Source organism: Triturus cristatus, chromosome 4_2 (genome assembly GCF_964204655.1).
Source record: "Triturus cristatus chromosome 4_2, aTriCri1.1, whole genome shotgun sequence".
NCBI lineage: Eukaryota > Metazoa > Chordata > Amphibia > Caudata > Salamandridae > Triturus > Triturus cristatus.
Window position 1 is genome coordinate 305,875,327 of NC_140586.1, and position 25,931 is coordinate 305,901,257.

The 25,931-nt window shown below is 47.3% G+C and overlaps 1 protein-coding gene and 1 long non-coding RNA gene across 9 annotated transcripts in view; one reads left to right on the forward strand and one right to left on the reverse strand.

Moving 5' to 3' along the window:
• The window catches only part of RASAL2 (RAS protein activator like 2), an 891,981-nt gene that overhangs the window by 633,573 nt on the left and 232,477 nt on the right, over nucleotides 1-25,931 (forward strand). For 6 of the 7 annotated variants that reach the window (XM_085601613.1, XM_085601610.1, XM_085601612.1 and 3 more), the window contains one exon: nucleotides 5,212-5,318. In XM_085601613.1, the coding sequence (XP_085457739.1) occupies nucleotides 5,212-5,318 (107 nt within the window). Of the gene's footprint in view, nucleotides 1-4,549; nucleotides 4,732-5,211; nucleotides 5,319-25,931 lie in introns of those variants that run through there. The other variant, XM_085601615.1, reaches the window with a different exon arrangement.
• The window catches only part of LOC146833755 (uncharacterized), a 134,411-nt gene that overhangs the window by 86,007 nt on the left and 22,473 nt on the right, over nucleotides 1-25,931 (reverse strand). The window lies entirely within an intron of this gene.

Here is a 25,931-nt window from a genome sequence, read left to right on the forward strand (position 1 = left end):
ACTCTTCAGATCAGTGGTTTGAGATGTGTGGGCATTCAGGACGTAGATCCCAGGCCTTTTTTCCTCAAACATATCAATCAATCAATCAGTATTTGTTAAGCGCGACTACTCACCCGTGAGGGTTTCAGGGCGCTAGGAGGGGGGTGGGGCGTGGGGGGGGCAGGGAGGCTGCAGGTCCGTCTGGGCACTATTGGCAAGAAGACAGACTTGCCGGAGTACTCCCTTTTGACTAGCAGGCGGATATCGTAGTACGGAAGGGCTTAGTTTTGTGACGAATCATAGTACAATGCAATACCTCATTGTTGTAGCAAACCGTGCCAGAGCAAGTGTGTACATACTCCAAGCGACAGGGAAACGATGGCTTCTGACTGGGCCTCTTTGATGGTATTAGAATCCAACAATAACACACATAAATTCGCCTTCGGAAGAGGGGGCAGAGGCACCCATCGGGCTATTCTGGCTTGGTCCAGCATGTTCTGTTCTTAGATATTTGGCATTCCTTTAGTGAACTGAATTGTTCCTCTCATTGGGTGCTCCTTTCTTGCTTCTTCTGTGTTATTAAGCGGGTAAGAAGGATGCACTTCATAATGAAGGTATTTTGTTGTGGAGTAAGGCTGCTTCGGCGATGGAAAGGCGATGGAAAGGCGACTTGTCTGCCTAGGTCTCACTCCCACTGCAGGACAAAAGGTAGGGCTCAATCGCTGAAAACGCTGAAAACACCCGCTCTGCCGGGGCACTCAGCAAATTTAAGCGCCTCCGGGTGCGATGATGTCACTGTCGGGCTCCCGCCGCTAAGGAGGCTGGGGGTTGTAGTCTCTCCTTGCCGCTCCAGTTACGGTGGAGTAAGGCTGCTACGGCGATGGAAAGGCGACTTGTCTGCCCAGGTCTCACTCCCACTCATATTCCAAATGTATATCCTCTGTATCCCCGGGGTATGATTGCACCGTCACTGCGGCATGCCCAAACGATTTCCGTGTTCATGTACACGAAAGCGGACGCAACGCTGTTGTACACACTTGTTGAATGGAAGGTGAGGCTGTTCTTCCTGAACTCACTGTGTCGAAGGCCACGCACTGCTTGCTAGGCGCTTCTTCGGTATCAGAGGCTAATAAAAGGGCGAACTTTGGGTTTGAGGGTAATCAAGAGGTAAGCGCCTTTTAGGGTGGAAGCTCTGCTTTTGTGGGCTGCCTTGACGGTTTGTGGCACCTAGAAGCACGCGCCCAGAGAGTTTAGTATTCAAGTCACTGAGGCTAGGTTAATTAGCCTCTGGTTAATTCCACCCTATTTAGTGGTCTCTGCTGTTTATCTATGAGTTGTCGATCCTTTCTACATTTTCAGTATAAACACTAGCTATGTAAGTGATTTTCATTTAGATGCATTGTGTACCAAAAAACTAGGCTGAATGAAAGAGTCAGCCATTTGACAGCTTTGGACAGTTCTGTGCTTGCTGCAATCCAACGCAGTGCAATAGTGCACACTGGGGCGTGTACAAAATGTGTTTTAACATTGGTTTTGCAGCCATTTTAAGGTACATCATCGAAACAAAGAAATTGTTGGTAGAGAAAAACCATAGTGCCCTTGGTGACTGCCTGCACTGTGAAGCTCTAAAGGGTCTCTTTGGAGTTTGTAGTTCTGTCCCACCTTCGGTTGTCTTTTTGTGGTAGCACAGTGCATGGCCCTGGTCCGAGTCTAGACCCTTCAAATGGGGTTGAGCTACTGTGCAGATGAGCTGCACCGGAATTCTGCCCCACGACCCAGTTTGGGTTCTCTTGGCAAAATGGAGGTTGGCAATAGACCCTCACCCCTGCTGAAAAACTACTGGTCAGACTTGTCACTGGCAAACAACTCCGCTCTTTAGATTTCCTTCAACGGTCAAAATTTTACCTTTCCCAAAAAGCATATGGGAAAATCTTGAGGCGACCACCGCCCCACTCTCTTCTCTGTCTCTTTCACCTGTGGATACCGAATGTTGTTTCATAAATTGGATCCGGGGACAGGGTTTTTTGGGAATGGTTTGGACATCCTTTGGACAGGTTGTACACTAGTGTTTTTAGGAGGTCAGGCGCCACATGAAATCATGTCATGGGATTGGGTACATAGTTGTTTGTGATCATTCTCGTGAAAAACTGCCAAACCTGGTTTGCCCAATTTCGCAAGTCGACCAATTCTAAGGCTGCTTTCCGTGTGCTTGGGCATATAACCTAAAAAGAGCAAATGGTCTTTTATGTCTTTAAAGCAAAACTCAAGGAGCGAGATGCTTTTCTTCTGTTGCGGTTGTAAGGTGGAAGAAATTCCTCCCATTGGCTCTCTTCCGGATTTATTACTGCCTCGAGAAATGTTCTGTTACCAGCCAACCCAAAATTGTGGCCCATATATTTGTTTAATCAAAATATTTGATCAGCAAAGATAATTTCCCTTTGATGCCTGGGTGCTTAGCATATCTGGGATGTGCCTGTGTTTGTGTGCTTCGGGTTCAAAGGGGAGGGGGAGGTTTAGAGCGCTTGTGGTAGCTATTGATCTGTGTCTTGGGCATGGTTGAGGATGACTTGAACTTGCTGGAAGTGGTACTTAACACAAGGATGAGCTCCCTCTGGAGAGTGGGCGTGCCCTGTTCTTTTCCTGTTTGCTTGAATGACCTCTGTAGGTTCCCTCCTCCTGGCGTGCAGAAAGGCGACCAAGGAGTGATCTCTGCCCTTAGTTAGCTAATGGCGAAGGTACATTTGTCTACAGTCTCATCCTGCGAGGCCCCCACTGCCGGATTGTGTGTAATTCAATGCAGCAGCAGAGCAGAGATGCATTGATTTTTCCAGCAGGTGAATAGGAGGATACTGTAATGCATGGGGGAGGGGTCAGGGAACCAGAGGGAAGTCAGGCATCTAAATTTGGACGAGTGGAGCCGGTGTAGATATTCCAGAGAGCTCAGCAGAAATGGCACTTGGACCACGGCAGCAGATTTCCGATCCTGGCTTCGACGCAGAGCTGGTGCGGGCGAGAGAGTCCCTGACACAGCGAGGAAGGGGAACGAACGTTATTGAGCTCTGTATGGAAGAAGCAAGCTCCCGAAGCCCTTGTTACCTTTTACCTCACCGTCCGCAGGTGTGCCTTCGTCTCATGCCGGGACAACCCATTTCTGGACGGAAGACAACATACTGCTGCCTTGTAGGCTGGATGGAAATGTACAGAGAGAGATTCACCTGCTGCTTTGCGTCATTTCTGCAGCTGTGGTGCTTGTTTTGCCTTGCTGTTGGGCTTCAGGCCAGGAGTTCAGGGATTGTACTGTTCTGGTGCCCTGGCTAAATGCTTGTCTTGAACTGTCTATCCTTTCTTTTCCCACAAGACGAGCCAATGTCTAACTTTTCGCATACCACTGAATTTCCACGTGCCTCATTTATTTGTTACTTTCTCAGGCTGAGCACCAACTTTGGATGTAGCTGGGGCTAAGCAACCATCCCGGTCACTGCTAGTGTGACGCACAAAAACCATCACTTGCATGTCTACAACAGGCTTGTCTTCAGATCGAGGACACCCTGTGCGCCTGTACCCACAACACTGGAGTGTATCTCTCTCCGTCAGCTGTAGACTTAGAATTAATGTGCTGGTCTTGTGATCATTAGTGTGATTGGACGGTGACTTGGAAGAACCCATTCTGGCCCATGCATCACCCGTGTATGCTTAGGTACTGTGCATGACTACGAATGATAAAAATTGGCACCTCTAGGCCTTCCGGTGACTTCTTTTTATCCAGAGCACTTGTTTGCATGTGCTGTCACTGATAGTGGGACATATTTGGACTTTGTCTGGCCAGATGATGAATGAAATAAATGGCCATTAACACTGCTATGTCTGATTTCTGTTGTGGCCACTCTCGACCTATAATTTGGTTGACCCAGAGATTCCCCTTCACTCTGAGAGTGCTTCTCACCCCATGCACCAGAACACTGCATTTTTTTTGTTCCGTATGCGTTTCAGCAACAACCTTTCACGCAAGGGCCTTCCCTGCTACTGACCGTACTCCATGTGGACCACTGCCCCTGTAAAACTTGGATAAGAGCGCTGTTTTCACCAACCCTACGTCATACTCTAATGAGCAGCACTTTTTTGTTCCATCGCACACTCTGAGATGAACAGATGTAGAGATCTTACCCTGTAGAAAGATCCACCTCCCCATTGATATGGCCCGGAGTACTTCACTTGTAGACTCCATTGGGCTGCTCTCACCCGCCTCGTTGTTAATTTCTGTAAATATGCATTAGTGCCGCGGACTGAAGGCGAGAAACCCAACGAGGGCAGAGTATCTGAGGGAGCCCTGGCAGGCAGGCGTCTGTTAAGAGCTTGTAAGTCTCTAATGAGGATAAGCAGTCTGAACAATTGATTGAATTTCTGCAGTCCTGGGTGATTCTATCTCTCTGCAAACTGGCAGAGGGGGGGGGGGGAGCGAGGGAGCGGAGGGAGGGCAGGAAAAGAAATCTAGCCGGTTTCTTGAGTGGAAGTAGCACGGATCCCCAGGGCCAGTAGGCTAGAAATGGAAGTTTAGCCGCGTCTGCCTCTTGAAAGGAGGTCATCAGAAGTCATATGTGTCCACCATCGCGCGCTCACTCCGGATCCGGGGACCAGAAAGGGCTCAGTAGTATGATGGTTCTGCGTCCTCCGAGGATATCCTGTCAAGCATTGGCACCTGGATCCCTGTGAACCTTCTTTGGGCGGCGAAGATGGGGAGCAGCTGCGATAAAGGTATCTATGTGACATCTTTGCGCCCTGCTTTCGATTTCTGTACGCTGTTCTTGCGGCTATAAGATGTGTAGTGGTATTCACTGAAGGTCTGTGGAGGGGTCACGCTTAAAATGTTTGGATGTCCGTGCATAATTCAATCCACCCTTCTTTGGCAGCTCAGATGCACAGTAAATAAAATATCTGACAATTGAGTGTTGGGCAAACCCATTGTTGACTTCCTACCACCCAAACTTCTCTGGTTGTTACATAAATTGGTTGTACTGTTTCACTGGTCTCTTGTAGGATACCCGTGTGAGAACTCCCACTATTTTATTCTGTATTTCCATTGTGTGACAATGATTGCATTTCTTCAAAGGCGAAGGGAAAGATTTGTTGTAGACGGAGTCGTTTTTAAATTCTTTGTGTTTTGGATTGGCTGTTATGGGTTTCGGCACAGTGTGTTTTGACCTTTTCCTCTTTCTTTCTCTCTTCCTTCCTCAGAGGTGCCAGCTGAGAGGTCTCCTCGCCGGAGGAGCATCTCTGGAACCAGCGCCTCCGAGAAGACCAACTCCATGGAGGCCCCGAATACCTCCCCGTTTAAGGTCACGGTAAGTGTTGTATGCTTGACAGGGCTGAAGAAGGGTCACGGTTTCGCCTCCAAAGTGCTGCTAAGAGATAATGTGCCTTTGGGGCAAAGTGGACTGATGGGCCTTGAGAAAAGCAGAGGGCACCCCAAGGTGGCCTGTCTGAGCTTTCCCTGGAAGGGGGAGCTACTCGGTCATTTTCTGCCCTCCTTGCTCCTGCATCCGCTCCTCTTTGCATAAGTTGCGTAGTTTTGTGATTAATGACGTACTGTCACAAGCCTCATTCTCTGCATTCAGCCCATAAGCATAGAACACTGCCTCCACCACTGCTAGATAGCCGGGTAAATTGGCGGCAGATTAGAGAGGCTACGAATCTCAGGAGGTATAGGACAGGAGTTTGCTTACCTTTTCAAGCTTTTCAGAAGAAGGCTACACCTGAGCCAGGGTCCATCTGCGACTTTGATTACTAGGGCAGTCAAGGCCACTGTGTCCCATGTAGGTGGTGATAGCGCAAAGAGTATAATCACAATGTAGACTAAACACACCATTATTAACACCAATAATAAACTGTTCTATTTGCCTTGAATCAGTATGTGACAAGGTCAACAGTGACCTACTTATCAGAGTCCTTGAGAAAAAACACATTTTGGTTGCAGAAGTAACAAGTATTGGCAAAACCAATTAGTGTGCTAGCATTTACAAACACAGGCATTTACGAATGCTGTTGGTTTGCGAAGGGGCCGTTTCACATAATAAAGTAATCTCTAGCAGCATTACCAGTCATGGGGGTGGGGAGGGGGGAGGGAGTGTCAAAAAAGGTCTCTGTAGAAGAATGCATATAAAAGATAAATAATTAAATGTGACAAACAATGTGAGAAGTGAGTTTACTTTTCAGACGTGAAATAGTTGCTCTCGTATGGCAGTGGAAGCACTTACTACAAGATGGAATGATAAACAGCCAATAGCAATAGGTGAAATAAGAATGCTACTTCTGGGTGGAGCCAAAGCCCCACTCATATAAAGAATTGCTAAAAATAGGATTTGTCGGCAGCTGCGTTGTCAAACCAGACATAAAAATATATTCAACTTTGTCTCAACATAGATATGCAACCAAGCCTTCTATGTTCACCACTGTTCATTTACTAAGGTACCCCGTGTTTTTCACTTATTGTGCTATTGCAAACTGTTACCTACTCCTAAGGATCTAAACCCATTGTACTTCTTTGCAGTTATTTGCAGACCATGCAATTTGTCCTTCTACCTAGTGCATTTGAATCCTTTCTTAATGCAAGTAAACTTTGTAAATATGATGCACTTAATTTTAAAGACTAATTTTTAGCTTCCAGTTAAAACTATTTTACCCATTTAGGTGGTTTAATGTGCTTAATAAAATTGACAGATTGTCAATTAATATCATAGTAGTGACTAACTGGGAAAACGAGCATGGTATTGTAGAGATGTCTCTTCTCCGTGACATCACTGCGATATATTGATTCCATTAGAAGAAGCTTGTTGGATAATATTACACTCCTGATTTGGTTCTCCTTGGGAGTCATACATTAAAATTGAACGTTTTATTGCTTTAATTGCTCTAAGCGGATCCTGGTGAGCCGTTCTGAACCAACACACAGACTCCACTCCCTGTGCCAGGAATGCCTTTGAGATGTCATTCTGCTGCGCTTCAGCTTCTCACTCATTGTCCCCTTCGTCTTCCTATTCCTGCCTGCTCAGCACTAGCAGTCACAGAATCTCTGCGGATTGGAAATTTAATCAGAAGCTCCTAGGACCTTCCCCCACCTCACTATCTCATATTCCAAATCAGCACGCTTGCAGCCTCCTTGTAGTCTGGGACAGAGATTGCTTTTATGATTTGCAGAAATGTCAAAGGATTGCCTGCAAGCTCGTCCTCCTTGGTCCGCGCCCACCCCTTGCGACCTCTACAACCCTACTTAACAATCCTATGTTCTTCACTGACCAGTGAGGCGTAGGACATATTGCTTTGGTTTATATCTGTCTCTCAAGATGCAGAGATTTTTCATTTTCTGTGTGTTGACAACTTTTATATTTTGTGTTATGAGCTAAATCTGATTTAAGTGGTGTATGGGTTGAAAGTTATGAGCCTGAGAATTCAGCCTTTAGACACAAACGTTGGTGAGCTAGATCAATGGGCTAATGTTCCTGGTTTTGAGAACGGCCTACACTATGAGAGAACACGGTTTGGATAGCAATTGGCTGACTTTGGTTTGCTTTCTTCTGTAGTTTATAAGGGTGCTGATGAGTTGGATTGGATTGGTAAAATCTGTTATTTTGCCACTTGGATACCTCGGTAAGTGCTATATAACACGTGTTATAAAAATTGAATCAATGATCTCTTTCTGCCCCTTTTTAAGTCAAAGGCTGCCAGACAACACAGCTGTCTGGTTTGCTTAAGACTTCTTGGGGACATTCTGAAAGCTGACATAAGAATGCATCCTGATCATTGCTTACCATTGGCTTTGTGGTTTTAACTCACAGTTGCTTGCTTTCTATTTGCTGGCTTTATTTGTTTTAGGCTGTCCAGCTTGAGTTTGTCCATCCCGTGGAGTGCAGTCTCTTTACTGTATTCTTCCATGAGGGTTCGCTTTCTGTAAACAGTACTATTAATTTTGATCTTATCTTGTCACATTCGCTGTGCATTCAAAGACAGAGGTCAAATGTAAGGCTCTGTCTTCTGAGGTAGTGTGGTGTTCACTATTATTTCTCTTACTTCAAAGTGAGAGGATTTATCTGGTGGTGTGAAAGGAAAGGCTTTTTTTCTAAAACAACACAATTTAAATGTTTGTAAATAAACTGTGCAAAAATTTCAGAATATATCAAAATTAGGAAAGCACAAATTAAGCACTTTTTTTTGTAATCCTAAAGTGGGTGGAAACATATTTTAATATAAACGAAACAATTCAATACACTAGGTGATGCCATTTCCACACATTGTTTGTGAGCTGTATGGTTTTATCAGTAAAACTGTATGTCTGTGCAAATATAATGGTCATTTCAATTGAAAATGTGTTTTCTGTAATAAGCAAACCCACTCTTGGACTCTACACTGTACTCCACGACACTACGATATTCTACTCTCCTCAAGGCTACGCCACTCCATTATACGCCACTCTATGTCACTCCATTCTACGACACACTACTCTACTCTACGGCACAACACTTGACGGCAAGACACTCTACTCCACTCTACACCCCTCCTCTCCACAACACTCATCTCCATTTTATGCTACTCCACTCTGGGACATTCTATAATACTCTGCTCCACTCTACGCAACTCCCTCTATGCCATTGTACGCCACTTTACTCCACTCTATGGCACACTACTTCACGACACACTACTCTACTCCACGCCACTCTGTCACCCCACTCTATGACACACTGTGCCATTCCACTCTACGGCACTCTGTGCTACTCTACTCCACGCTACACCCCTCCACTCTCCAGATCTCCACTCTCCCCCACGCCACTCTATTCCATGCAACTCTATTCTATGACACTCTACTCAACCCCACTCCCACTACACTACACCACTCCTCTCTACGACACTCCACTCCTCTACGCTACTAACTTTTAGCCATGGTAAACAGCAGCCACGCTGGTGTACAACATGGCTAAAATACATTGGCAACTTCCATCACCCCAGTATGTGCTTTTTTTTTAATTACATATATTTATTGGCATTTTGTATAAGAACAACCATACATTATACAGAACTACTTTCCAGTGATGCCGTTTAGGCGGCAAGAAATGAACATGTGAAACACAGACATAACATGATATGCGACAAAGCAGCAAGCATAAATAGTCACTCGCGTTTAGTCCTAGAAGGTGCCATAGATATTCTATTTAATTCAAACAAAGCAGTGAACTGAACTAATTTTACCCCATAGTGTGGTCACCACCTCAGCCGAGGCTAAATTATTTCAGTTGCATAAAAGTGTTATGTTCTCCTTTGTCTGCGGACCCTGGTCAGGAGGGAGGGGGGTGAAACATGGAAATGTACAAAAGAAAACTGAAATGTCTCGTGGGGGGGGGGGGGGTGGGGGGGAGTGCTAATGATGGAGAATAAGTAGTATCAATTGTAGATTGAGTAAGCGAGCATTAGTGGGCAGAAGTTCCGGTGTGTACAAGGGTGTTTCTGCCATACCTAGGGAGTGAGGAGGGGGCTCAGGATTAGCCGGGGGGGCTGCCGTAGGTGCAGTGTTTATGATCCAGAAGGGTAAATTGAATGAACTTGTGCCTATCAGTATGCATTTGTTACTATCCTAGTACCAGGTGCTAAGACCAGGTCGCTATTGGCCGACTCAATTTGTTCTTTGTGTTCTGACCCCACATCACTCTCCAGGTTTTCCCAGTTCTCCAGCACCTCAATTCACAGACCATCAATTGGGTTTCTCCACACCCCTTGCGCATCTTCTATAACAGGGGCCCTCTCCTCTTCTCTAGCCCACAAGGTGATGTCTTGCACCCAAGTCTCCAGGACTGGCTCATCGCAGACTTCCACTCCATTGCAATTTGTCTCTTGGCTGATATGAGAGCCAAATCTGAGAATCGAGTGCCCACTTTCTGCAATCTAGCACTGGACACCCTCCCCCGGCTCGTGCATGAGAGCGTGCAGCCTAGGGTATCTTACAAACATGTTACCGTGTTCAAAACAACTGTAAGGTCGGGCAGCTCCAAGTCATATGACTAAAGTCTGTGTCAGGGTGACGACACCTGGGGCATTTCCGGGGTTCAGCTCCATAACTGGCTTGAAGTCTGTGGGGTGTCAGGTACTTCATGTGGGTGTAATTAAATTGGATCTACTTCAGCCTTGTGTTTCTTGAGACTCTCTTGGGGTATGCCAATATCTTACGCCATTCTGAGTCTGGGACATCACGGCCCAAGATTCCACCCACCTGGTCCTGAGTGTTGCCAGGTGTATGTGCACCATCCCATTTAGAGCCCTGTAGAACCATATTACTTAATGCCGATCCGATCCCATCGACAACAGTAACTAGAATGCTTTGTGGGTTTCTGGTTCTTCCCAGCCTCTGTCCCAAAAGCCCTCAAAAGTCTGGACCAGGGCCTCGTAAATCAAGAACTGTCACGGGGGTAAAGCATATTGGTCTGACAGGTCCTCCAAGGGCATGAGAGTGCCCAGGTGGAAACAGTCCCCGACCGACAATTCCATCCAGCCTGGCAACTGCTGGGCCGTGAAGTGGACAATAGGGTCCCCATGAGGCAATCCCACCAGTAGCAGGGCCGAGGCATAACTAGCATGTTTCTAGTCTTTACCATGCACTTGAGGGCCACCGTTTACAGCTCTCCGGGCTGTGGAATAACCACTACTGATTGAAGCAGATGTGCCATAAGCAGTTCCTGATGAGGTGCTAGTCCCATAAGACTTTAATCATCCCGAGTGTTCCCACTGAGCCCCCGGGCGACCCACTGCAGCTGTGCTGCCAAGAAGTACAGCTTGAAATCAGATGCCCCCAGTCCACCTTCATTTGGTGGGTGCTGCAAAACGTCCAGTAACACTCTATGACAGCGTCCATGCCAGATCAAATCATGAAGCAGGATATCAAAATACCCAAACCAGACAACCAGCACCCAAACCGGAAGATTTGAGACAAAAATATAATAAGCAAGGAAGCATTACCATCTCACATACGGATATTCGGCCCATGATTGGCCGCTGTAGGGAGCACCAGAATGAGACAAAAGATTTAAGGGATCGTAGTGCCCCACCTAGGTTACCCCCACTGAGATACTCCAGGGTGGGATATACCTGAACCTAAAGGAGGACGGGAACCAAGTCAGACCCGGAGATAAGTTTATGGTCGTTGGGCTTTCCGCGCTATTGGATAAAGGCACATTTTGGCCTTATTGACCCTTAGCCCTGAAAGCATTCCAAACTCCTCCATGTGCTGGATCGCCCCCGGGGCACCAGTAGGGCTGTCGGACAGATAGAGCAGGAGGGCATCTGCATAGAGAAAGTTGTGTTTGAGACCATCTACAGCTATGCCATTGCCTCTACCCTCCAGGAGGAATAGTTCCGCCAAAGGCTCGATGGCCAAGGCGAAGAGGAGTGGGGATAATGGACAACCCTGTCTCGTGCCTCCAAAAATGTCATATTGGCGGGAGAGCGCATTGCCCATCTTAACCCTTGCAGTCGGACTACTATACAGCAGTGTGGCCCATTTGATCCAGCCCCATTCTGCGCATGACCTCAATTAAAAAAATCCACCTGAATCGTGTTGAAGGCTTTTTCAATGTCCACCGACATGAGCATTGCTCCAGGCAGGGTCTGCGCTGTATGGTTATAAAGGATACAATATAAACAAGAGGTCATTACCTTAATAAGAATCTTGAAGTCTATGTTGAACATGGACATGGTCCTAAATGTGGATGTAGGTGCATATGGTACTTTGGTCTTAGGAAGGAGAACTACCAGCGCATTTCTCGTGGATTCAGGCAAGGTTCCATACCTCAGTGACTGCATAGACATCCTCGAGTTTCGTTCCAGGTGTCCCTGAAAGGTGGAGTAAAACTCTGCAAGGAGTCCATCAGTGTAGAGCTCACTGGCTTCTCAACATGGGGCAGGCGGTCCTACCTGCGTTCCCTTAGGTGGAGCGCCAGGAAGAGGCATTATGGACAACATAGAACGAGTTCTGATCCCTCAGGTCATAGAACACTACAACTCCCAGAAGCCCCACCGCGGAATCACCGGAAGGGGAAGCTCGCATTTCGAAGCTACAAAGCCCCGCCCCTGGTTTAGCGCGGGGCTTTGCAAACTGCCTGGAAGCCAGTTTTCAGCCGTTCCCGTTCTATGCCGAAATTCCCTGCCGCTGAGTAGCCTCCGCCGTTCCTGTTAGCAGCCTCGTAGCGGATGGGTCAACCCGCTTTTCAGCTGCTCTGAACTTCTCAGCCTCCGCCGTTCCTGTTAGCAGCCTCGTAGCGGATGGGTTAACCCGCTTTTCAGCTGCTCTGAACTTCTTCAGTTCGTAGTTTCATTACGGATGCCGCTGCCATTTTTGCCTCATTGATTCTTCACTACTTGCAGTGGGGACCGCAGCGGTGGCCCGGAGTCAGGCAGAGCGGATGGTATTCCCCGCAGGGCTGCTGTAGCTCCGTGAGCCACGTACCTTGGTCTCAGTGGGTATCTTCCCACGCCGTGCAAATCATCGGATTATTCAGGTATTTAGGTTGTAATTTACTTTTGGAGCTGAGCGCGGTTGCGCTGTTTTGTTTGTTGGGACTTGCACCGCGTATCAGGACTCTGTGTCCGGATTCAGTATAGTCCTCCTGAACATTTCCCGTGTGGACTACACTGTTCTCAGAGCTGCTTGCCATTGTTCTTGGTGAGTAACTGCCGATGTAGAATAGTAGGCGAGGGTGCGCACTATTACTGGTATTAATCCCTTACTCTCTCTCCTGTGTGCATACAGTATCTTCCGGCTCCCACGACTTCTACACGTCCCCCCAGGGCCATAGAGGGAGAACAGGAGAAGGAGAACATCTGGCAGCCATTTTTCTTGTTTTATCCACTTCCCCTTTCCCCGGGGTGCAGGGTCGCCTGGGAGTTGTACATACCCTATGCGCCGCTGTGCTTTGGGGACGAGGGAGGATACTCTGCACATCATTGTTCCCGCTGACGATCCTCAGAGGTTAGTGGCTCATCACTTGCATATGCCATTGACATCCGACAATCAGGGCCAGGTGTTTTACTAGTGCCCATCTGTTCAATGGCATGTCCATTCTCTTCGACTGTCACTGGACCACCCAGGTCGTCCCTGGCCTCATGTGGTAACAAATGGAGAGGCAACCCGTCCAGGACACCCATCTGTTGTCCTTCCGGGAGCCACTCCAGGCGGCATTGAAGCTCTTTGTAATAGTCCCATCGTTAACGGCTCTTGGAAAGTAAAGGCTAGTGCCATCTGCGGCTCTGACGTAGTTGATGGGAGCTCCACGCATCTCAGGCCTGTTAAGCCAAGCCAGGAGCCTCCCCAATCGTCCCTCCTCTTCGTGGCCGTGGTCTATGTAATTCTTGTAATGATTACATCTCAAACGCTCCAGAGCAGCGTTATATTGTTCATTCTTTCAAAGGAGTCTATGGTGCATCACAGGATCTGCCCCTAAGGCATTATTAATGTGTGTAGTGTGGCATACAAAGTTCGCAGCTTCCCATCTAGTTCCTTCCTGACCCCCACTGATTGACCCAAACAGTGGCTGCGTACCACTACTGTAAATGCTGTCTGATCCAACAAATCCATTAGAGGCCGAGCCCCGATTGACCTCGAAATACCCCAAGATGGCATCATGGAGAGAGTCCGTATAGCAGACATCTTCGAGGGTCATTGGGTTAACCTTCCACACCGGAATTACTGGGCGATCGTCGATTTGCCAGAACCCCAGCAGCAACGGACTATGGTCAGAGAGTGTGTAACCAAGTTATTCCGGGCAGGTAGCAAATTGGCTCAGCCTGTCGGAGCACACAAATTTGTCCAATTGAGTGTGTAGTGCATAAATATGAGAATAGTAGAAATAATCCTGCTTCCCCATGTGGGGTTTGCCAAATGTCAGCTAATTCCTAGTGTTGTAGCCATGCACGGAGGCCCTCCGATATTCTATGTGCTTGTGCCCCAGCTAGAGGATGTATGGAGTGGTCCATTAACACATCCGTGACACAATTAAAGTCACCCCCCAGGAGCAGAATGTCGGTCGCCAGGTGTCCCAGTGGCACTCTCAGTGGCGCTGAGAGCGATTGGAGGAACGTTACCTGATCCTGATTAGGTGCATAGATGCTCCTTAGCATAATTTCCTTATCCAGTAGCCTGCCCTTGACCAAGACATACCTCCCCTCTTTATCTGTGGAGGAGTGTTCGAGCTCGAAGGGGTTCCAGCTCTAATTCACACTAAGGCCCCCCCATGCATATGCAGAATAATAGGCAGTGTATAACTGGCCACATCATCGGCGCAGCAGGTGCTCCACCTGTTAGATGTGTCTCCTGTAGAATAACACTATGTACCGCCTGTGCCTAATGTAGCTGTGGATGTTGTGACGTTCTAATGCAGACTCCATCCCCCGAATGTTCCAGGTTAGGATCGTGAGACCTGGATGCTGAGTAGCCATCTAGTCAATCTGTGTAAATGTCTCACCCCTTGGATCCTAAACCAACCCGATTTCGCCACTCCCCACCACAACGCTCACCATACTCCTAGAGAGAAACAGTACACCCCCCAAATCTGAACTCCCCAACCCAAGAACAGCACAGCAATGGCCAGCCACCCAAACAAATAATAGAAGAACATTATTATAAGCATGACTCATCCAGATTCTCGGAAGAGGCCAAGTGGGGGGGGGGGCAGGTCCAAGCATCCCAGTTCCACCAGTCTCGCTCCAGCCCCAACATGGCTAGGCATCCAGGGATGTACTGTGACCCTGGTTAGGCCTCCCAGGCAACTTGTACCCCGTAGTCTCACACCCATCAGCCCATGCATCCTCCACGGTCTCCGTAAATACCTTAAAGGCAGAGAAGTCAGATGATTAATATGGTGTAAGTGGTAAGGTCTGGTGCCTCCAGCAACCCAGTGGAGGCACAGGAGAGGGGCAAATCCAGTAGACAAACACATTTATGGGGCAGCAATTCAGATCAGGTCATCTGCTGATTGTGGGGTCACTTCCGGGATACTCCCAACATCCACAGTCGATCCCTCGGACTGCGATTCCCCAGACCGTTTGTCCGATGGTGAACCAGTCTCTGAGTCTGATGCACGCTTCAAGAGCGTTGCTTAAGTCGACGTCTGTTCTCACCCCCTCTGTTCCGAGGATCCAGTGGGACCGACCCAGCACAGTAGACATACAGCCACTCCCATGCTGATTTAGGATCTTCACAGAAGTGCATGGCACCATCCAGCATAATTTCCAGTTTGGCCGGGAACATCAGTGAGTACTGTAGACCCTCCTCCCAAAGCGCTCGCTTCTCCTCCAAAAAAAAAAGGTCCTCTTGGCCTGTACTGCTGCTGTGAAGTCTGGGAACATGGACATAATTCCATAGTGACCTGGCCCCCCTCCTGTGCTGTTTGCAAGGTCATTTCCTCTGACCTTGAAATAGAGTAAATTCACCACCAAATGTCAGGGTGGGCGGGCGGTCCGGCGGCCCAGCCCGTACCCTGTGCTCGCTCTAGGGTGAAGAATGGTGATTTGGGACGACCTCCGTCCGAAGCCATTGATTGAGGTAAGATACCATATCTCCGATCCTCTGTGCCCTCGGGTAGCCCCACAATTCGTACATTGCTTTGTTGGTTGCGGCCTTCGATGTCTTCCTGATATTAGAGGGTGTGTACCCTGTCACTCAGTTCAGTCACCTGGTAGATCAGCGCCAGGTAGTCTGGGCGCAGTTTGTCAACCACGGTCTCTACATTCTTTATCCTATCTGCCAGTTTGTGATGGCCAGATCTCAGGAGTCCCAGGCCAACTGAGGCAGCACTAATGTCTTGTTTGAGGGTAGATTTAGTATTGGCTATGGCTTCAAGAATCTTTTGCAGTTGAAATTGTATAGGAGGTAGAATGGGCTTGGTTTCATCTGCCTCCACTGATACTGGCTGGGAGGAGTCTCTGGGGCCCCCCTGTGGGCCCAGCGTCTAGGCCTTTGCTTCTCCATGGCTGTGGAGAGATCCACTACTGTCACTAATGTTGTGATTGAGAGAACAGGGTTCTTAGGGTCTACACCTTTGGTAATACACCTATGTTGGTGCACCACTGCTCCCAAGTATTGAACAGGTGCCTCCGTTGCACGCCGGGGCAGATAATATTGTTTGTGCTGGGTTAGGACCCGAGGGGCCTAACACCTATATCCAATATACAAAGAAGGGGAAATCCAACATCCATCGGGGCTGCACCGGGGCAGATATTTCAGTCTTGTAGGCATCTACAGGACCCCGGGCCACATGCACGAGGGAGTCCACTGGGCAATTATGTAGGGCTTAACAATCAGCTTATCAGTATGCAGATATTTATCTGAAGGTTAAGGTATGTGTGGTCGGCGATAGTTCATCTGACGCTCCAACACCAGGGACCAGACAACATTATTAGGATTATCAAACACTGCAGTTCAACACCCGAAGCTCCGCTATCTGTGTCAGGAGCCCCCTGCTCAGGTTCGCAAAATCCAAAATGGGAGCCCCTTCACCAGGCACCAAAAAGCACCCCAACACCAGGAGGCCAACCTTGACCACTGTCTGGACCTGGTTTCAGTGTCTCATTGGCACTATTTTCTCTGGAATCATGTTATCTCTCAGCAGCTTCAGCAATGCTTCGGGGGACAGCAAGCCCAGGTCGAGCCTCCCCATTATGTGTCGGCTGGGGTCGAGCACCAACGTGTTCCCTAATAGTGCTCTCGTGGGTCGGTCCTGTCTCCCTGGTAGGGGGCCCCCTCACGCACTCCTCACCTCTTCTGCTGTGTGGCACTGCAATGGGGTACCAGGAGGGGAGCTGCCTCCAGTGCTCGAGCGTGACCAGAGCCAGTGAGCCGCCCAACAGGCCCCCAGTCTCAGGAGACCGGTGGCAGTGTCCTCTGTTGTTTGAACAGAGGTTAGTTGGTTCAGCCCTATACTGTTGAAGTACGCTGCGATTCAGGCGTTTGGTGTTTTCACAGCCATTCTGTCTGCTATCGCTCCATTCCTGCACCCCCTTGGCTTCCCCTGGCACCTCTGGCACCAGCCCAGGGCCCAGCGTTGTACCTCTCATCACAGGGGAGTGGGGGGGCTAGGAGAAAGCTGTGTTGACAATCCAGAGTTATTCTCCTTGGTCTCGCCGGCAGTGGCAGCAATCTGGGCAGTGGCCCGCTTTCCTCACTTCAGTAGGCCAGGCGGTCACTCTATGTGGCATCAAGGGTCGCTGTTGGCCAGGTTCTGGCGCCACTCACCAGGTCCGTGGTCCACTCGGGGGAGCGCCCCGCCCTTAACAGAGGCGCCACGATCTCCTGAGTTGTTCTCAATTGCCTCCGTCACCAATATCTAACAGGACCTGCCGCCACCATTTTACTGGAGCGATCTGTCGCTGTTCCACACTCCAGTGGTCACTGGGTGCAACAACTCTCCTCACCGCAGCGGAATAGTAAAAAGAACTTTTGGAAATATTTCCAGAATAGAAGAGAAAGTACCTCTTCCTGGTGGAGTTTAGTTGAATCTTTTTTAAATATAAAGGTTGATTCTTATTTTAAGAAAACGTTATTTTGAGGAATTTTTAGATTTGTTTTTACCATATCTTGCCTGCAAATTGTACCTCCACACAGAATGGATGAGAGGCAACACAATCACAATAAGCTCTATTCAGTAAGAAGTATAATTTCAAACAAGCTAGTCGATAACTCCCAGTTTTGGTAGGATATTCTTTTGGTGATTTCGAAATCATCCGACGCGTTACACCCCCAAACAAGGGCTTCTTCAGGGCTGCAAATACATATACAAATATTACCTACTGGCAGTCGCCAGTAGGTTGTTATAGTTAGGACCTATTTTCCATAGGAAAAGTGTTTTTTCTTTTCCCAATAACTCTGGTGCCGGTTGACGAATCTTTGCGAAATTTTCAAAACTAGTGGCACGCTCCGGTCAGCTCATGTCTTGAAAGTTTTGGGATGATTCGACAAGCGCCCAAAACATACCGATAATGACCGCAACCTGTGCACACTACATACAGTAGCATCTTGTGCCGTATCTTATCAAATCAATATTACCCATAGTCAGTAGACATACAGAGGGTGGCAACTTTTGCCGTATCTTTTCAAACAATGTCACCGTGCACTTGATCAGGCGTGTCTGCCTCCCGGGTTTTAATCCGGCAAAATGTTTTGTAAAACCCCGTAACATTTCATAAGCAATAATAACATATATAAACTTCACTAGTTAACAAACTTATCACTCAGGAGCATAGTACTTCAGAAAGTTCCTTAATTCGGCGACACCATCCGTCCCGCCGCATTTCATTTCACACCAGTATACACATGCCAAATCCCGGAAGTTAGTTATAACGGTACGGCAGTGTCGATCGCAATGCAATACTAGACCGCGATTCAACCTCCCACTTCCGCATATTTCCCACGTCAATCTAGGCACTCCTTAGGGGTTCCTTTACACCAGGCCTGAACAAGTCATTTGTTCCGGTTAACTTGTGTTTAAAGTTCAATGTTGTATTTTTGTGCAATATCCGTTTCCACATGCACCGCGAGTTGGGGTAAAGTTACAATTATGATGACTCAAATGACATGTCCCCAATGGACCAATCAAACGAGAGGATTGAGCTTAGTGTAATGGAACAAGTGGTCCAGTCTTTGCTTCAGATAGGTGGACCATTTATCAATCAAACTGGATGATCGGGCTTTGATGTAATTGAATGTGCGGTCTAGTATTTTTCTCAGAGGGCGGGACCGTTCTTTCGGAGGAAGAACTCCCACGGAGTGCCTAGATTGACGCTGGAAATATGCGGAAGTGGGAGGTTGGATCGCAGTCTAGTGTTGCATTGCGATCGACACTGCCGTCCCGTTATAACTAACTTACGGGAGTCAGCATGATTATACTGGCGTGAATGGAAACGCGGCTGGCCAGATTGCATCGCCGAACTAAGGTACTTTCTGATGGACTATTCTCATGAGTGATAAGTTTAACTGGTGAAGTTTATGTATGTTATTATTGCTTATGAAAGGTTACGGGCTTTTATAATGCTTTTCGCCGGATTAAAACCCGGGAGGCGGACACGCCTGATCATGTTCACGTAAACGGTGACATTGTTTGAAAAGATAGGTATAAGTTGCCAACCTTTGTATGTCTACTGACTATGGGTAATATTGGTTTGATGAGATACGGCACAAGTTCCTACTCTATGTAGTGTCTTCAGGTTACGGTCATTATCCATATGTTTTGGGGTCTTGACTGAAAATGTAATGAGCGGTATGTGTGGGAACAGAGACGTTTCTTTTTTAAATGTGCTCTGGTTTGTTTTCTCTCCTTTTATGGTGGGCATAGTACTCTTGCCGTTGGGACCATAATTGTCTATATGCATGCAAACTACTTTGCTTAAGAGAACGAATGGTGTTGCTGTATATAATCAGGAATCAACTTCTCTCATGTGTATAACTACAGCTATTCTTGTGTGTGCTATTTGTGCTACATTACGATTACACGATGTGTTTTGGAATTTGGGATTGTATCCCATGCTTGGACCGCAGCATTGACAATAGTCTGGGTATATGGCTATCATGATTTTCTAAGGAATATGGGTGTGGCCTTCTCCACCAATGTGCCACAACACTGGTTATCACCATAAGTAATACATTGTACTCGACTTGTATGGTCATCACAATGTTTTATGTATATAGGCATAGCTTGCTCCACAAATGGGTCACAACACTGGTTATTACCGTTTGTAAAAGTCGTACTGAACTTGTTTAATTGTTTCTCTGATGAAAAGGGTAAATAGGTTGCATGTGGACCTCTTTCATGGACAGCATCATACGCATTTACAATTAAGTTTGGATTCTGATAAGAGGGGCTAATAAATTGCATGATGATATCTTTCATGGATAGCGGGATATGTATGTTCAATGAAGTTTGGACTTAAAAATTGAAACTTTTCTCAATTATTAGTTATTGAAGGACTGTATATTGAAGGTGATGAGGAACTTGGAGTTGTGGCAGGACTTTGGCCACCTCCGCGTTGATTGACTGCTACATTTTAGCTATAGTGGTAAGCCCTTTTTTTAGGTCTCGCGCCTAACGTTGCAGTGCGTAACACTGCTCGCGCAGCGAGAGACCTCATGTAGGGGGTTCTGAAAGCTAACCACACGCTTGTGCGTGTGGTTTTGCTTTCGCCGGCTGCAATTGGCTTTAGCGTGTTTTAAAAAAAAAAAAAAAAAAGGCACGCAATTGAGCAAAGGCGGGCGCGTGTCCCGCCTTTGCTCCGCCCATTCACATTCGTGTCTATTACGCGCAGCAGGTCACGTTCGCCTCGCTGCCGCGCTCCCTCACCCCTGCTCCTCTGTGGTTTGCGCGCACCACTGGTTTAGATTCCCGCCCCCGCTCCTCTGTGGTTTGCGCGCACCACTGGTTTACTTTTAAGTTTACCATGTGTGTGTTTTAATTTTTTTTAATTGCCTTATGCTGCATTATCATAGTTTATTGCATATGCAATAATTACAACTATAAATTATTATTCCGATATTGGCCACAAAGAAGCCATGGAATGTACCAAATCTAAAAGCACTGTGATTCTAAAATATTATGTTATTCCCTCAAAAATACACCCTTTGAGAATGCGAACTACTTGGCTCCTCTCTGAAAATCACCTTACCCCCACACCCCTACATGGGGATTAAAATACTTTAGATTCAAACCTTCATCAGGAGCACTGGCCATTCCCTCTGTTTTGGGGATCGGGCAGGAAAGGGGGACAGAGGAGGAAGGGTGAGGCCTCTCGTTCGGTGTGGTGGCGCTCATGTTCTTTTCGGCCTCTAACATCCACAGGGATCCGCAAAACACTTGGCTACGGTATAAAGTTTTTTTCTCCATAATTTAGTGGGTGTACCCGTCTCCAGCCTTGGAATGAATGTGCAAGTCTGATTGGCCGATGTTTGCGATTTGAACCTGTAACTCACTCGTTGGGGCTCGTGGGCCCAGTGTGCTGTGGAAACAGGCTTTACCTTCTAACCCCAGCACGTCCACTGCATGAGAGGTCCCGAGACAATGTCCTGTTGCGCTTGGCTGGGCAAGCGAAAAACCTGCGCCCGAAAAGGTTCTCTTTGGAATGTATTTTGATCAGCTGTGGCTCCCCTTCCCCACTCAGCAGGGAGCAGCGGGCCTTCGGTGCGGCACTGCACTCACTTTATATACATTATTAATTGCTGAAGTTCTTGCAAAGTCCCTTCACGGATGTCCGCATTCTGAGGCGAGGGCGTGCCCCAGATGACATCGGGTTTCCCGCCCACCGATCAACCTACTCATCTTCAGTGTGTTTTCTGTAAATTACTCAACATGTTTAGGTAAAGGTCTCCGCTTCACAGGGGCACTAGCTATGGAAACATTCAATACAATGTAACGCTTTTGTTAGAAGCACAATTTTCGGAAGCAAGAATTGCTCTACTTTTTTGATGAGAGAAAGCCGTGCAAACAAACGTGATTACTTTATTTTTTGTGTGTAGACCCTGTCACTGAAGACATCAGAGCCGACCTTTGCTAAGATAGCGCCCTGGGCGTGAGCGGAGAGAAATTTGGCGCCCTTGCTGATAGTAGTGAATTGCAGCAGGGGGTCCCTAAATCACCGATAGCTTCGCTGCCTCACACAGATGATGGTTTTGTTGATGTGTGCCAGTAGGGTCAGAGGGTGAAGGGAGGGCATGGAAGGGGGGGCTAAAGAGAGGGCAAGGAAGGGTGTTAAAGGGGTGTTAAAACATCGCCGCCTTGTGATAATGAAGGCCTAAAACTACATTAAACTGGCGTGTCAGACCGAAAGGAACTGTCAGGGACAAGGCTGGAGCAAGATGAGAAGGGTGCTGTTGGCATGCGCCTCTCAGAATATCGGCGTCCCGGGACTGGGCCTGCCCTGAGTGGAGTGACCCACCTCCGACTGACCGGCTGCACCTATCCTTCCTTCTCTCTCTCCTCTTTTTACTGCAGCTGTCTCACTATAATTTCGTTTTTGAGCCTACTCTCAACTGCCATTCGCTCTCTCTCGTCCTTGCACAATACTTTTTTCTGTATCCCCTCTGCCTCGTCACTAATGCCTTCTATTCTCTCTTCTCCCTCTCTCCTCGTCAGTGTTTCAGCTAATTTTTAGGTGGAGCCTGTAGCAGTGCGCATGCAAAAATGCAATGCAATAGCTATTGCTATTGGTGTTGCATTATTACTAGCAATGACAATATCTCAAACTTTAATAATGCGAGACCTATTGCATTGCAAATGCTTGTTATAACTTGTCACATATAGATTGGCATACTACCTGAGTTATGTGGTGATATTGGGATCAAAACCGTGGGCACAACTACAGTCACCTCTCTAGTCTGTTGACATGCAAGGAGTTTGAAACCTGTCCCTGCCATATTACTCAATTTGCTGGTCTCTCTCTCTTTCGCTGTCAGCTCTTTCACGTTGTCTCCACGTTACTGTGATCCTAAACAGATAGACCAATAGAAACAATGGAGAAATGTTGAAATTACAGCTGCATCTGTAATTTCCGATTTGAACTCTGCACCATATCAAAATGCACTTTTGTTGCACTGGAATGCGATGTCACTAGTGGGTTCGTTGTTGTGTGCTCAACACACTGTTGTTTGTTTTTAATTCATCTTTGTGGCTATTTAACCTGAATTCAAGTGTTTTAAATGTATGTTGTCTGTCTTTGTAATGGAATGTAGTCCTAGTTGGTACATATATATGTGTGTTTTTATATGTATTTGGAGCCCTGAAGAAGCCCTTGTTTGGGGGCAAAACACGTTGGTTGCATCTGTATGTTTGAAAAAGCTCAAAGGAGGATGTCGGAAACACCAAAAGAATATCCAACCAAAACTGGATGTTATGGACTAACTTGTTTGAAATTGTACTTCTTACTGAATATTACTTATTGTGTTGCCTCTCATCCATTCTGTGTGATTGTCTTTTGTTTATGACCATGTGGCAGCTGGTCATTTGAGGTGGCAAAAGACACACAATTGATGGACGGAATGCAGAACAAATCAAAACATTCACCCCCAGTCAAGAGATCTGGGTTAAATCCATCATTCTTTTGCTCACCATGCCACCCCATTTTAGACCTGGCCATATGCAAATCAGTCTTGACCCTGTGCCTCATGGGAACAGTCCAGCCCGAACTGCCAAGCCAGGTCCTCCCTGGACCGGAAACAAGCATCCTAGGACCTGTTTCGGGGTCTCACCCCTCTTCAGCCAGGATAGCTTGATTCCAGTGGCACAGTGAGCCCAGGACCCAGACGTGGGTACCGTGCTCTCCATGCCTCTGGAATCAAGCTATCCTGGCTGAAGAGGGGTGAAACCCCGAAACAGGTCCTAGGATGCTTGTTTCCGGTCCAGGGAGGACCTGGCTTGGCAGTTCGGGCTGGACTGTTCCCATGAGGCACAGGGTCAAGACTGATTTGCATATGGCTGGTTCCAAATGGGAATGGCATGGTGAGCAAAAAAACGATGGATTTAGGCCCAGATATCTGTACTGGGGTGAATGTTTGACATTGTTCTGCATTCTGTTTATCAATAGTTATTTTTGCATTTGTCACCCCGAGTGGGACGGGTATGCTCAGACGTGGGTCCCATGCTCTCCATGCCACTGGTCCTAGGATGCTTGTTTTCAGTCCAGGGAGCACCTGGCCTGGCAGTTCAGACTGGACTGTTCTCATTGGGCGCAGGGTCAAGACTGATTTGCATATGGCTGGTTCCAAACTGGAATGGCATGGTGAGCAAAAAACCTATGGATTTAGGCCCACATCTCTGTACTGGGGTGAATGTTTGACATTGTTCTGCATTCTGTCCATCAATAGTTCTTTTTGCATTGGTCATTTGAGGTGGGCAATATTGTCAGTCAGCTTTGTAAATTGCATGTGACTGGGTGGTGCAGTGACTAATCACCTAGCTGCCATTTTTTCCTTAAATTGTAAATCCACTTAAGGTTTGGAGCACAGTCTCTGGCATCCTTTACGAGCCTTTGGTCAAATCCAAAGTCTAGCCTTGGCACCTGCCCTGTGTGTAAATTAGGCCATGAAACTTCTGAGCACTTACTTTTCATTTGCCCTGCGTGTAAACACGTCAGGCGAAAATGAATCAAACCTCAATGCTTATCATTGGAGAGTAGGCATAATCGGGAGGCCCTGAGGGTTTGCAAAACAGATGCGAGCCAATGATTGTGCTCCCTGACTCCAGTTTTCTTCAAACTGTTTGGTTTTTAAGATCAAAATATCTAGGCAGTAAACTGTTATTTACTTTGCAGCACCCCTATTGTTTGGTCGTACTATTTGAACAGTGCTTTGAAAATGTTGCTTATGGATTTAGCAAGTATCTATTGTTGCAAGTTTGTTGTGCTGCCATACTCGAATATTTGTTCTTTTGCACTGTCACTTTCATCTGCGTGTTATTACTTTGAAAAACTTACACATAGACTAAGTGAACATGTTCTATTCTAAGATTGTTGTGCTGATGTTACATTTGAACATTTTCACTTTGGCACTGTCACTTTAATTTATGGATTGTTGCTTTATCGGATGAACTTGTTTTGAATATTTGTACCTTGGCATTGTCATTTTAAGCTACGTGTAGGAGCCTCTCTTGATCCATATGTTTTTAGCTCGAGCCTAGAGTCAGCGTGCATGCGCTGCTCTGCAAGACTTGCTGTACTGGAGTATGGAATAGAAGCCCCGCCCACTCACCGCCCATATTTCTTTGGCTTGTGTCATTGTCCTTTTGTAATTGCTGGCTTCTGACTTCTGATTCCTTAATAGGCTTGTTAGTCCCTCCTTAGTACCGCCTTGTCTTCATTTGTAACCTCCCATGGCAACTGGCCCCTTTACTTCGGTTGCTACACGGTACGTGTTATTTAGTGTTTGCACTATTTTCTTTATTGAGTTTCTCCTACTTCAGGCACGACGACGTGCTTTGCTTACATTCAGCGCGCCATGCACATTTTCACTTTCCAAGCAGCCGGGACAGTGGTGGCCACTTGTTTGCAATGCCATAGGTCTCGTATTTAAATGCAAGACATATTATGGCATTGTAAATGTTTGTTTCCATTATTTGCACAATTTAAGGGGGGTGTCCCATCTCAGCCTATCAGGAGTGAGGACCTGGGCTCCCTTTGAAGTCAAAGTGGCGCAACCATCATTAAAATAGATTGAATTATTTGAAAGAGGATCTGGCGCCTTTTTTCTCTTTCTGGAGATGGTGCGAACCCCTGGGGGCTGCTTGATATGCTAAAGAGTTGGCTTGGGGGCTGCGAGATCAGGCAGCAGAGGGAGTCGTTTGCGCTTGCGCTACCTTGCCACTGTCCCTGAAAATAAACCCACAGATATATATGAGCACCCACCTTTTAATTTAGGTTGGGGGAATCATATATTCCTGTCTCAGCAGGTGCTGCTGCCTGAAGCGCGTGTGAGCTCCCGGACAGGCTCAGGCTGCCTTTTGCCAAGGCCTTCTTTCAATCAGTGCTCATGTTGCACTGCACGTGTTACAGCTTTAGTTTTCTTATCGTAGCCGAGTTGTGGTGTTTCTTGTTTGCTCATCTTTATCATCACACAGGTTCTGTTATTGTCGTCATTGCCGATGAACAGCCGCACATGGCATGGTCACATTTCTACGGTCCTGTTACCGTACGATTCATGACAAGGGGGAGTAAGTTACTTGGGGGCAGGTGTGCAACGCCCATTGGGCTCAAAGGACTTCAGCCCTCCTCCCGTCGTGTGTGGCAGCCCGGGCTGAGACAGCTTCCCGGGCACTCACACAGCCGCACCCGAGTACTTCACAGGTCTTTAAAAGACCATTTACTTGTTAACGAGGCTTTGTTGTTCTTTCACCCCTTCTTAGAGCCCCTGCATCTTCAGTGTGCCAATTGCTAAATTAATTACCACACCCCAC